Genomic DNA, 14,325 nt, shown 5'->3' with positions numbered 1-14,325 from the left:
AAGAGAAGATGGATAGTATGTCTGGATCCAACTTTGTGCAGATGGCGTCTTTCATGCTGTCCAGCCTGTTGAGGGACCCCCGTATACAAAACTCCAGGGGAATGAGCTGTACTGGGTGGCCACGCTACTAGACCCTCGGGATAGACACAAAGTGGCGGACATGTTACCAACTCACCTGAAGGCAGAAAGGATGCAGCACATGCAGAAGAAGCTGGCAACTATGCTTTACAATGCGTTGAAGGGTGATGTCACAGCACAACGCAATAAAGGTACCACTACCAGTAATCCTTCTACCATGTCTGCGCAGGCAAGGACAGGACGCCCCAGCGATCTCATGGTGATGTCAAACATGCGGATATTCTTTAGTTTAATGCCTCGCCTTAGCCCTTCTAGATCCACCCTCCACCAACGCCTGGTCCGGCAGGTAGCCGACTACCTGGCCTTAAGTGTGGATGTAGACAGTGTGAGCAGCGATGAACCCTTGGACTACTGGGTGCACAGGCTTGACCTGTGGCCAGAGCTGTCCCAATTTGCCATCCAACTTCTGTCTTGCCCTGCCTCAAGCATCCTGTCAGAAAGGACTTTCTGCGCAGCTGGAGGCATTGTCATTGAGAAGAGAAGTCGCCTAAGTCACAAAAGTGTTCAGTACCTCACCTTTATCAAAATGAATGAGGCATGGATCCTGGAGGGCTACTGCCCGCCCGAAGACTAAGTCAGTCCCCACACACAGCATCTCTGCCTGCACGCCGTGTGACTGCCTGCCCCAAGACTGAGTAGCTCCCCACACACCTCTGCCTGCAGGCCACTTGACTGCCTTCTCCCCCACCACCAACAGGGTCCAGGACTCCAGGTGGATTCCTGAATTTTTAAGGCCGCTGCTAGCAGCGGCCGCTATAATAGTTTTTTTGGTGCGTGTACATGCCTGCCTAATTTTTCTAGCTGCACTGCAGCTTCAACAACAAATCAAAAGGCATGTACATGTGCCAATTCCCCTTCGTGATCATTATCTTTCCGCGGTCAAGGGGCTTGCGTATCACAATGAAGCAATGACCGATGTCTATATGAGTTTCTCGGGGGGTGGCACACCAAAGAAATAAGGTTGTTGCTTCATTGTGGACAGACCAAATTTGATCAGCTGGACAGGCACTGTTGTTCTATCATTGATCTACCACAGCCCGGCGACCATATGGGCTTGAAAACAGCCACGGCCTGCACTCTCGCCATGGTGCGCACCAGTCGAGCACAGCCGTCACTACACAAACAGCTGTTTGCAGTGCGTTACACAGTGAGTTTGGTGTTTCAGTGTGAAGCAATGCTCTAATTACACTCCCTGATTGATATATACACATGCAAGATGTTTTAAAGCACTTTAGGCCTGCAATTTAGCATTCAATGTGATTTCTGCCCTTAAAACGCTGCTTTGTGTCAAATCCAGATTTTTCCCCGGGACTTTTGGCGTCTATCCCACTCATCCATGCCCCCTTCCAGGTGTTAGATCCCTTGAAACATCTTTTCCATCACTTTTGTGGCCAGCATAAGTGTTTCTAGTTTTCAAAGTTCGCCTCCCCACTGAAGTTTATTGCAGTTCGCGAAAATTTGCGCAAACCAAACTTTTGCGGAAGTTCGCGTTCGCAGTTCGCGAACCGAAAATCGGAGGTTCGGGCCATCTCTAATTACAATATATGTGGAGGTTGACAGGTTGTAGCCTCATTCTCTCTCAGATGTATTTTATACATATTTTATATAAGTCAATAGGGGCTGATGTAATTTCAATCTGTCACATCAGCTGGCATGATTGCTATTTTATGTATATTGTTCTCCCATGAAGTGTGCTATGAAGCCAGAACATGCTGACAGCTGAAATAAAAAAAAAAAAGCTGCATTTGCAGAAAAATATATCTTGCACACTGTCACTGTTGTGTGGCCAATTATCTATATAATAACCCATTGCCATTACTAATAAGATACAGAACAAGATAGACATGCTAATGCTTTGTTTGACAAACAACCTACATTTTTACTAAATGATTACTTACTTTCAGAGATGTGTTAATTACCAGCTACAGTGGTTTCAAATACATTTGCGTGCCAATTGACAATGACATCTGCTTAATGTGAAGCCTCAACACTACGGGAATAACATGCTAAACAATACATGAAGGTCATTCATTGATATGTTCTACAGGGCTACAAGCCTGCTGATCTGTAAAATATGAGCCAAGTAAAAAAGCCTAATGAAACTCCCAAGGTTAGGAACAACTCATCAGTCAATACATGCATATTTTACTTTGTGCTGAACAGACATTAATAGACTACAACATCAAAATAACCCTGGTTTAAACTATTAAATCTGCCACTGCTGTTTGCTCATCCCACTTCTTTGTGGCGCAAGACAATGAAACGTGTAGCTGTTATGAGCCTGAAAACGCTTGGGAAATATCAATGGGGCCTGCAACTGTACGCTAGGGAAGCATTTGTCTGTGCTGCACCTGTATACAAATTGTATTACTTCTATGTACTCAGCCATAATCTATTGTTATATCCGGATTATCTGAATAAAGCATAAAATCTTTTTCTCATCAAGCATAAATTATACAGTTATATTAAATAAGAGGCTGTCGCTCACGATCTTTCACAGTACACAGCTGAATACTCAATGTGTTCCCTTACATGAATAATACACAGTAAGCAATATGCATGATATAATTCACTACAATAAAGTCCACACAATTCCACTGGATGAACAAAGTCTCTTGATCACATCTACACTGGACTTCTTCCTGCTCCACCAGTAATCACATCAGGCACATAGATAGAGATAGCCGTCACCACACCCCAGTGAGATAACACTCACCGTGTGCTAAGACCCACTGTCAGGTCAGATGCCGCCTTTGGGACCGTTACAGGTCGTCCCCCACCACTCACGATCGATTCCCCTTCACTTCCAGTGTTCCAATTCTTCTTTATATGCACCTCAATAAAAAACGCCTCAAAATAGCGTAATACTGTATTTTTAATAAAATCGTATAAAACACAATTGCACTTACAATCTTCTTGATATGTCTATGGCACGGAGTTTTTCCACACGGGCTCCCCCCCCGTATTTTTGGCCGGCTGGCATGCACGTCCCTTCACATCTAAGGATTCCTGACCGCCGCGCGCTCGGTCTCCGTGTCCTCCTCGCCCGGGATCACGCCTACCACGTTTGTATGAAGCGTAGCGTCTTCCGCATCTAGGCCCCGCCTTTTAATAAATTGTACAGTATTCTGTTGCTTTGCTTTGTGTCGTGTTGCTGTTGCTGCAGAAAATGTGGTTGAGTAGACACAGAAAGACCTATTTACAAACATTGATCACCATTTTTGTTTTACCTCTTGAAATCTGTATAACCACTTTTACAACATCATATTTAGAAAAGTGAGTAAAGGTTTGGTTTAATGGAGATCAGGTTTTCATGAGAAAATTCTCATCCCATAAATATCTATGGCTGTTTAAAATGGCTGTTTGTTCTCATTGGGGCCATTATTTTGAGATATAATATTAGGACTTTCATTATATCTACTTAGTGGTGCTTTTTAAATTGGTGATCTGTGGCAAATATGGTTACAGTGCAATACAAATACTCCCATTTACATCTACATGACTTCTCATGAGCCTCTCCTCGCCTCTAGAATTCCCTTCCAAAACCCATCCTTCACTCTCTGAAACTATTTACCTTCAAGTGCATGATTAAATTATAACTGAAGTGAGAGACATATGGAGGCTCGAATATTTATTTCCTTTTTAACCGCTTCCGGATGTCGGTGATTGAAATCTACGCCCTGTATTGATGCTCTAATACCTGCCGGAGTGTAGATTTCGCATCTCCGCCGCTGCACGTTCTTGCCACTTTTGTCGCTCCTGCCAATCTTGTCACTGTCTCCCCATCGCAGCTCACTTGCCCTGCCATCTCTATGATGGTAGAGCCCTGTGAGCTGGTCAGGAGATGATTTCATTGGCTCCTGACCCTGTCAAAAATGTAAACAACTCCCATTGGCTTACATTGATCACACTTTCATTGGCTTTTATTGGCTCCTGACCAGATCACAGAGCTCTGCCATCATAGAGAGGGCAGATTGGGTGGCCTGAGGCTCCAGGTGTGCGGCCTGGAAATGCTAGTGGTGGCTATGTGTAGTGATTCCTCGTTATGCAGTTTCTGGTGACAGCGGTCTCTGGTCCTTAAAGCGAATCCGAGATGAAAAAGTAACTATAACAAGTAACTTGTCTATATATCTTATCTAAAGTTTAGATAGTTTACACAACAAATCTAGCTGCAAACAGCTTCAAAAGTTTATGCTTATTTATTGCTGTGATACAATGAGGGCAACCATGTTCTCTTTGTCCCACTACACTGAGGCAAGCTGATAGCATCTCCAGCCCTCAGCCTGTGGAAAATTTCACTCCCCTCCTCCTCCCTCCTCTCCTCTGCCTCTGAAATCAATGGCTAGTAGCCTTCTCCTCCTCCTGCCCAGACTGAGCTCCCATAAGCCCTTGCTACCTTGGACTGATTGCCGAGGCTCTCTGAAAAGCTGTGGGCGAGGCTTGTTTAGTTTATATGGAATAAGAGTATTAAAACAAAACAAAAAAAGTATTTGGCTTGAGGAATGCCCTATAAACTATATGAAAGGAACACGATAATGCAATGAGTAAAAGTTTATCTCAGATCCACTTTAAGGGGGCAGAGAATGCTGGCACTGCCTAGTGGTCCTGCTGATGTCACTGGCTTTAGTAGTATCTTACACATCTGAAACAAGGATGTAGCTAATACAGACAGATATTTATCAGGAAAACACCTGATCTTATTGCCTGTTCAGAGTCTGTGGCTCAAAGGATTAGATACAGAGGATCAGCAATACTGTATTTCCTTTCAAACAATGCAAATTGCCCGTAAAACCATAAAATCATGACATCTGGCAGATCTATTGAAATTCCACAGTCATATTTGAAAAAAAAATAGAAATCAGAATTTTGGATTGAAACAAATAGCTTAACCACTTTACCCCCGCCCGTACGTATTTCTCCGCCCCTTTTTCCATCCTTTAAAAACCAGGGACGGAGAAACACGTACTTTCCGCGTTCCCGACGCTGCCCGCGCTCCCGCTCGTAAACACGCCGCCCGCCGCTAGTAAACACGCCGCCGCCCGCTCGCCCAGAGATCAATGAACGGGAAAATCCATTCCCGTTCGTTGATCTAAGCCCCGCAATGATCAGCTGCTCTCCTATGGGCAGCGCGATCATTGTGAGAAAAAACTCACGTGTCCAGCCTCCTTATTCTCGCATTAAAACAAAAAGTTACTGTGGCCATCTTGTGGCCAAATAGTAAACTACACCCTACACATTTTTCACATACAAATAAATGACTTTTACACATAAAATTAACTCATTACCTCCCACACTCCCCATTTTTTTTTTTGTAATTAAAAAAAAAATAAAAAATTTACAATTAAAAAAAATACATAAATAGTTACCTTAGGGACTGAACTTTTTAAATATTTATGTCAAGAGGGTATAACACTGTTACTTTATAAACTATGGGCTTGTAATTAGGGATGGACGCAAAACTGAAAAAAATGCACCTTTATTTCCAAATAAAATATTGGCGCCAAACATTGTGATAGGGACATAATTTAAATGGTTTAATAACCGGGACAAAAGGGCAAATACGTTTCATGGGTTTTAATTACAGTAGCATGCATTATTTAAAAACTATAATGGCTGAAAACTGAAAAATAATTATTTTTTTCCCCACATTTTTCCTATTTTCCCATTAAAACACATTTAGAAAAAAATAATTCTTGGCATAATGTCCCACCTAAAGAAAGCCTAATTGGTGGCGAAAAAAACAAGATATAGTTCATTTCATTGCGATAAGTAATAATAAAGTTATAGACGAATGAATGGAAGGAGCGCTGAAAGGTGAAAATTGCTCTGGTGCTCAGGGGGTAAAACCCCTCAGTGGTGAAGTGGTTAAAGAGAATCTGTACTCTAACATTTTTTACAGCAAAAAGCATACCATTCTATTCATTATGTTCTCCTGGGCCCCTCTGTGCTACTTCTGCCACTCTCTGCTGCAATCCTGGCTTGTAATTAACAGTTTTAGGCAGTGTTTACAAACAAACTAACCAGCTTGTGATAGGCTCACATAAGCAGAGTGTGTGAGTCATACAGAGTGTGCAGGGGGCCTGCAGAGGGTGTGTATAACTTCTATCCAATCACAAGCAGCCCTGCACATTCCACACATTCCAGCCTTAACCCGACAGAGCCGACAGAAGAAAACAGATTAGATCATATAACAGAGATAACACAGCCACTGTGCAATTAGGAAAGGCTGCAGTAAGCCAGAGCACATTAGAACAGGCAAAGGAACTTATAGGATAGAAGAACTAAGGGTGAAAATTTTGTTACAGACTCTCTTTAATATGTACCAAGTAATACATTTTTTTCTGATTTCTGCATTTTAAAATTATGTAAAATGAATTTGATTGTACATCTAATTATATGTGTTTCTGTTTTAGCCATTAAACTATGAAAAAAAGAAGATTTATTTATTAAATATAGAAGGTGTAAATACTCACTTGGATTCAAGATTTTCTCACCTGGGGCCATTTAAAGACACAACACTCCTGAAGGTCAATGTTGGGGATGTGGATGAACCACCTTTGTTTACAAAGTCTTTCTATGAAATGGATGTTCTTGAAAACTCAAATATTGGAACCATTGTGGGAATGGTTACTGCATATGATCCAGATGCTGCAAGCAACTTAGTAAGGTAAGAAGATATACTATACTATCTAATTGATAGAAGATAAGAAACATGTTGGCACTAGATGAAACTAGTTGTCTGACCTACAAACCATACATTGAATACCAAAATGAAAGTATCTCCATTGACATCATGTTCATAGAGACAAATAACAGGAATCTTACTAGGTTGGTGAGCTGTACCTTTAATCCAGGGGTGCCCACACTTTTTCGGCTCGCAAGCTACTTTTAAATTCGCTGAGGCCAGGAGATCTACCGACGTTTCAAAGGCAACCGCCCCCCCCCTCCCTGGAACTCCCCTGCAAAGGTACTTAGGTATAGGTCCCTTCAGTATAGGTTAGCTAGGTGTCTGTGCCTTCAGTGTAGGTTAGCTAGGTGTCTGTGCCTCCAGTGTAGGTTAGCTAGGTGTCTGTGCCTCCAGTGTAGGTTAGCTAGGTGTCTGTGCCTCCAGTGTAGGTTAGCTAGGTGTCTGTGCCTCCAGTGTAGGTTAGCTAGGTGTCTGTGCCTCCAGTGTAGGTTAGCTAGGTGTCTGTGCCTCCAGTGTAGGTTAGCTAGGTGTCTGTGCCTCCAGTGTAGGTTAGCTAGGTGTCTGTGCCTCCAGTGTAGGTTAGCTAGGTGTCGGTGCCTCCAGTGTAGGTTAGCTAGGTGTCGGTGCCTCCAGTGTAGGTTAGCTAGGTGTCGGTGCCTCCAGTGTAGGTTAGCTGGGTGCCTCCAGTGTAGGTTAGCTGGGTGCCTCCAGTGTAGGTTAGCTGGGTGCCTCCAGTGTAGGTTAGCTGGGTGCCTCCAGTGTAGGTTAGCAGGGTGCCTCCAGGGTAGGTTAGCTGGGTGCCCTGTGTAGGTTAGCTGGGTGCCCTTAGTGTAGGTAGGTTAGCTGGGTGCCTCAGTGTAGGTTAGCTGGGTGCCTCAGTGTAGGTTAGCTGGGTGCCTCAGTGTAGGTTAGCTGGGTGCCTCAGTGTAGGTTAGCTGGGTGCCTCAGTGTAGGTTAGCTGGATGCCTCAGTGTAGGTTAGCTGGGTGCCCTTAGTGTAGGTTAGCTGGGTGCCCTTAGTGTAGGTTAGCTGGGTGCCCTTAGTGTAGGTTAGCTGGGTGCCCTTAGTGTAGGTTAGCTGGGTGCCTTCAGCGTAGGTTAGCTGGGTGTCCTAAGTGTAGGTAAGCTGGGTGCCCTTAGTGTAGGTTAGCTGGGTATAGGAGCCTGGGTGCACGGAACTTACCTCCCTCCAGCTCCAGCGGTGGCGTCCTGGCTTCACTACCTCAGCCGCGGCTGCCTGGAGGGCAGATATGCAGTTCGGCGGCTGAGGGAAGCTCCGGCGGGCAGCGTGAATGGAGGCGGAAGTATTGTCTCCAGCGCCGCCCATCTGCCATGACACTGCGTCACCGCCCCTCAGCCATGACACTGCGTCGCCGCCCCTGGCCTCTCTGCCGCGCCCCTCTCCTCCCCGCAAGATAATAGCAGCCAGCAGCATAGTCCAACAGGACGCGTAAGCTGCTGGCTGCAAAATTCAATGGGACGCGGCCACGAGGCCGCGATCTACCAAGCAGGCGGTCGCGATCTACCGGTAGATCGCGATCGACCTATTGGGCAGCCCTGCTTTAATCACTAGTCAAACATAGCTTGCAGCCAGTACAGGTAAGAAGTGGGTGAGTGGAGAGGATTTGGCCCGGTGGCCTGCTCAGTTCAAACACACTTTATTACAGAGTTTAAATCATCGTGGTACCCACTTTTTTAGCATGTTACAAGCAATGGAATTAATGTGATCTTACCATGTTGTACAGAGATATTAGAGGCCACTGTTTAGATACATGATCATATAGATTGGTGTAGAGATATACAGGATCTTCTAAAAAAAATTAGCATATTGTAATAAAATTCATTATTTTCTGTAATGTACTGATAAACATTAGACTTTCATATATTTTAGATTCAAATACACACAACTGAAGTAGTTCAAGCCTTTTATTGTTTTAATATTGATGATTTTGGCATACAGCTCATGAAAACCCAAAATTCCTATCTCAAAAAATTAGCATATTTCATCCAACCAATAAAAGAAAAGTGTTTTTCAAACAAAAAAAAAGTCAACCTTCAAATAATTATGTTCAGTTATGCACTCAATACTTGGTCAGGAATCCTTTTGCAGAAATGACTGCTTGAATGTGGTGTGGCATGGAGGCAATCAGCCTGTGGCACCGCTCAGGTGTTATGGAGGCCCAGGATGCTTCGATAGCAGCCTTAAGCTCATCCAGCGTGTTGGGTCTTGCATCTCTCAACTTTCTCTTCACAATATCCCACAGATTCTCTATGGGGTTCAGGTCAGGAGAGTTGGCAGGCCAATTGAGCACAGTAATACCATGGTCAGTAAACCATTTACCAGTGGTTTTGGCACTGTGAGCAGGTGCCATGTCGTGCTGAAAAATGAAATCTTCATCTCCATAAAGCTTTTCAGCAGATGGAAGCATGAACCCACTTTTGAACCAGAAACAGCGGCAGAAGCGCCTGACCTGGTCTACAGAGAAGCAGCACTGGACTGTTGCTCAGTGGTCCAAAGTACTTTTTTCAGATGAAAGCAACTTTTACATGTCATTCGGAAATCAAGGTGCTAGAGTCTGGAGGAAGACTGGGGAGAGGGAAATGCCAAAATGCCTGAAGTCCAGTGTCAAGTACCCACAGTCAGTGATGGTCTGGGGTGCCATGTCAGCTGCTGGTGTTGGTCCACTGTGTTTTATCAAGGGCAGGGTCAATGCACCTAGCTATCAGGAGATTTTGGAGCGCTTCATGCTTCCATCTGCTGAAAAGCTTTATGGAGATGAGGATTTCATTTTTCAGCACGACCTGGCACGTGTTCACAGTGCCAAAACCACTGGTAAATGGTTTACTGACCATGGTATTACTGTGCTCAATTGGCCTGCCAACTCTCCTGACCTGAACCCCATGGAAAATCTTTGGGATATTGTGAAGAGAAAGTTGAGAGACGCAAGACCCAACACGCTGGATGAGCTTAAGGCCGCTATCGAAGCATCCTGGGCCTCCATAACACCTGAGCAGTGCCACAGGCTGATTGCCTCCATGCCAGGCCGCATTGAAGCAGTCATTTCTGCAAAAAGGATTCCCGAACAAGCATTGAGTGCATAACTCAACATAATTATTTGAAGGTTGACTTTTTTTGTTTTAAAAACACTTTTCTTTCATTGGTCGGATGAAATATGCAAATTTTTTGAGATAGGAAATTTGGGTTTTCATGAGCTGTATGCCAAAATCATCAATATTAAAACAATAAAAGGCTTGAACTACTTCAGTTGTGTGTATTTGAATCTAAAATATATGAAAGTCTAATGTTTATCAGTACATTACAGAAAATAATGAACTTTATCACAATATGCTAATTTTTTAAGAAGTTCCTGTATAGTCATATATAGGTCATATAGATATAGATGGTTATAGAGAGTGGAGTGATCATAATATTCTTCCCATTGTACTTTTATAATTATGATATTTATGACACCAAACATAAACTTTTATTATATCATATAAATATATACAGTATAACTTTTGAAAAAAAAGTAATGAGTATGGATTTTTAATAACCGTTTACATACAGAAAGTAAACATCTTAGTAAATATCATTCAGTGAGAGAAAAATATGTATGTTAAAACTTTATGGTCCATATTAACAATGTTTTAGGCAGGAAACACACTTATTTTTCAGTTTTCTGCACAAGTTTTTCTTCGTACTTTTTCTGTACACCATGGGCTCAATTCACAAAGCAGTGCTAACTGTTAGCACTGTCCCTTATCACATCTAAACTGAGTTTAAATGTGAGAAGTAGTGATCGCGCGCAAAGTACCAGACTTTGCGCGCGCACTGCACAGAGCGCAGGGCACTCCATGCGAAGTGCCCACTAAAGCCTATGGGTCTTAGCGCGTACATAGGACTTTGCGCGCGGTACTTAGCGTGCGATCTGATTGAGAAAACCGGTGCTAACCTACTTAGCACCCTGGTTAGCACGCCTAAAGACTTTAGACGTGCTAAGTAGGTTAGCACCGCATAGTGAATCAAACCCCAAGTGTGTTTTAGTGCCGGAAAACGTGTGCATTTTTTTCACAGCAGCTGATGTAATTGATAGCAGTAGAAGGACTCCCCACCTTTAGGCATAACCGATAGCAGATCGGTCAGCTGGTGCTCAGTGTCATGCAGGTACACCACTCCTGCAAAGACCACAAGTAATATCGAAAGAAGACACGACACTCAGGAGCTGTAGTAGCAAACAAGCTGTATTGGAGCAGACGATACACTACATGTTTTGGGCGGAGCTTGGGGAAGGGCTCTGCCCAAAACATGTAGTGTATCGTCTGCCCCAAAACAGCTTGTTTGCTACTACAGCTCCTGAGTGCCGTGTCTTCTATATATTTGCACTAATTGCTATCATTTCTATCCTAAAATAATTTAAGAATAGCTATGAGAAATTAAATGGATATTTTTTTAGGTGCAACTGTTTTCTGAATGCACAGACTTAAAAAGTTTTTCATCACTAATCATTCTCCACTCCTTATGAATGACTCCACTACTTACCAAGTGCAAAAATACTTTCATATAATTCTTTTAAGTATTGCCATATGTATTGAAGTTTTAGCTATATACTCTAGTTTGGAAAGAAAAGTTAAACCATTTCATAAATGCTCACCGCTCATCAATGATTTTTTCTTTTGTAAAACAAAAGTAAAGCCAGGAAGAATCTTTTCCTCCTGGGCCAGTTATCTTCAACACCTGTCCTCATTAGAAAAGCTGCTAGAAAGAGATCAAAGTTGAAACACAGCTTTAGTAATGTTCAGAAAAGAAGCCAAAACACCGCTGCTGTTCTTAGCAAGCTAAATCTTTGTTTTAAATTACAACTAAGAAATACAGTTTGAAAAGCTTTTAACATGTATGAATCCAATGATTTTTTTCCTTGGATGTAGCTGTTTAAAAGATGTTTCTTTGCTTCTCAGAGTATGCTGGACAGCTAGAATGAAAGGGTAATCAGCACAGCAAGATGTTGAAATGTCTCTTCAATTGTTCTTGATTAAATATCAGTACCTAGGCATGTTGACTATACTCTTCCTTGAAGTGAAGGTTCTAACTTCTGGATTGAACTAATCACTGATTGCACATATTCTTTCACCTTATCACTCATGTCCACAGGGACCATTTTTCTTTTAAGATCTATATGAACAATAATGACTATGATTTGAACATGTAATTGCCATTTCTGTTAGCATTCATTTTTTTTACATGTAGGAATTACTTAACAATAATGTGTGTTCATACAGCTACAAAAAAGAATGAAAAATAATGTAGTTCTTTTAAATTATTTGATTTGAGGAAATAATGATAGCAAATTTAAATTTTCTTTGAAAGGGCTGTTCAATTAAAACAACAACTTCCCTTGCAAATACACAAATCTTCTTAGCAATTTTCTAATATGTTCTGCTTAAATATAAAAAATATATTTTTTGTGGATATAATATAAAAAATATTAGTGGTGTGTGCATGTGCATACACATAGATTCATGTGTATTTATCAAGGATGAGCAGGCAAAATTCATTTTTTCCCTTGGCAAAACTGAGCATTGGTGGATGCATGCTATGGTAGAAGGGGTTAACTCATTTTGGGTGCCACCTCTGGCCACAGCACTCCCACCCCTCTGAACATCCTCCTGATTCTTCCTCCTTCCTCTCCTGGTACTTCCTCCTTCTGTGCTTGTTTGAATTTAATCTTTGTAGCTTCTGGATGGGCCAGCAAACAGTTAAATATAGATTATGAGGAAAGTATTTTGTCTTCACCTTGCTCTTTTCCCGGAACTCCCCACACTCTCTGGTTATTCCTTTTTATCCTATTCTATATAGCCTCCATTTCATATCTGAGGGATATGTTTACCACTTTCTGGTGCTCCTCTGCTTCTTCAGAGTGAAGCTCAACTTCCCAATGGTTCCACAGCTTCTGTCATGTGAGTCCCTGGCACTTTCTAGGTATCCATTCTGCGCTTTCCCCACACTACCAGCTGTCATTTACTTACTGGTGTGACAGTGGAGCTTGTGAAACTTGTGGAGTAGTCCCTGTATCCTCTGCAGTACTGTGTCTCCCCAGATGGGGAGCCCAGCACCTGACAAAGTAAGATCCATATTGTTTATGTAAACCTGTGGAAATCCAAGCAGAGATATGGAAACAATGATATTGAAGTCCCAGCAGAAATACAGGAAAAGTGGCAGTTAGGATCCTGCCTTCTCTCTCTCCATGGTCTACTACACCCTTCCCTTCACCATGACAGTTTTTGACTTATATACTGAGAAAGTATTTCTTTCAGTTTGTGTTCTGCAGAATGTCATTGTTGACAAACACAAGCATACACACACACACACGTATATACAGTGGTGTGAAAAAGTATTTGCCCCCTTCCTGATTTCTTATTCTTTTGCATGTTTGTCACACTTAAATGTTTCTGCTCATCAAAAACCGTTAACTATTAATCAAAGATAACCTAATTGAACACAAAATGCAGTTTTAAATGATGGTTTTTATTATTTAGTGAGAAAAAAAAACTCCAAATCTACATGGCCCTGTGTGAAAAAGTGATTGCCCCCCCTTGTTAAAAAATAACTTAAAGGTGGTTTATTACACCTGAGTTCAATTTCTATAGTCACCCCCAGGCCTGATTACTGCCACACCTGTTTCAATCAAGAAATCACTTAAATAGGAGCTATCTGACACAGAGAAGTAGACCAAAAGCACCTCAAAAGCTAGACATCATGCCAAGATCCAAAGAAATTCAGGAACAAATGAGAACAAAAGTACTGTAATTGAAATCTATCAGTCTGGTAAAGGTTATAAAGCCATTTCTAAAGCTTTGGGACTCCAGCAAACCACAGTGAGAGCCATTATCCACAAATGGCAAACACATGGAACAGTGATGAACCTTCCCAGGAGTGGCCGGCCAACCAAAATTACCCCAAGAGCGCAGAGAAAACTCATCCGAGAGGCCACAAAAGACCCCAGGACAACATCTAAAGAACTGCAGGCCTCACTTGCCTCAATTAAGGTCAGTGTTCACGACTCCACCATAAGAAAGAGACCGCCTGCATGGAAGATATCCAAGGCGCAAACCACTTTTAAGCAAAAAGAACATTAAGGCTTGGCTCAATTTTGCTAAAAAAACATCTCAATGATTGCCAAGACTTTTGGGAAAATACCTTGTGGACCGACGAGATAAAAGTTTAACTTTTTGGAAGGTGCGTGTCCCGTTACATCTGGCGTAGAAGTAACACAGCATTTCAGCAAAAGTACATCATACCAACAGTAAAATATGGTGGTGGTAGTGTGATGGTCTGGGGTTGTTTTGCTGCTTCAGGACCTGGAAGGCTTGCTGTGATAGATGGAACCATGAATTCTACTGTCTGCCAAAAAATCCTGAAGGAGAATGTCCGACCATCTGTTCGTCAACTCAAGCTGAAGCGATCTTGGGTGCTGCAGCAGGACAATGACCCAAAACACACCA

General features: G+C 42.4%; 1 protein-coding gene across 2 annotated transcripts in view; it reads left to right on the top strand.

Annotated features, from left to right (window-relative positions):
• CDH18 (cadherin 18) overlaps nucleotides 1-14,325 on the top strand; it is an 809,510-nt gene that overhangs the window by 681,276 nt on the left and 113,909 nt on the right. For both annotated transcript variants that reach the window (XM_068236726.1, XM_068236725.1), the window contains one exon: nucleotides 6,552-6,805. In XM_068236726.1, the coding sequence (XP_068092827.1) occupies nucleotides 6,552-6,805 (254 nt within the window). The remainder of the gene's footprint in view (nucleotides 1-6,551; nucleotides 6,806-14,325) is intronic.

The sequence above is a fragment of the Hyperolius riggenbachi genome, chromosome 5 (assembly GCF_040937935.1).
Source record: "Hyperolius riggenbachi isolate aHypRig1 chromosome 5, aHypRig1.pri, whole genome shotgun sequence".
NCBI lineage: Eukaryota > Metazoa > Chordata > Amphibia > Anura > Hyperoliidae > Hyperolius > Hyperolius riggenbachi.
Note: the sequence above shows the minus strand (reverse complement) of the source record. Positions and strands in the feature narration are given on the sequence as shown.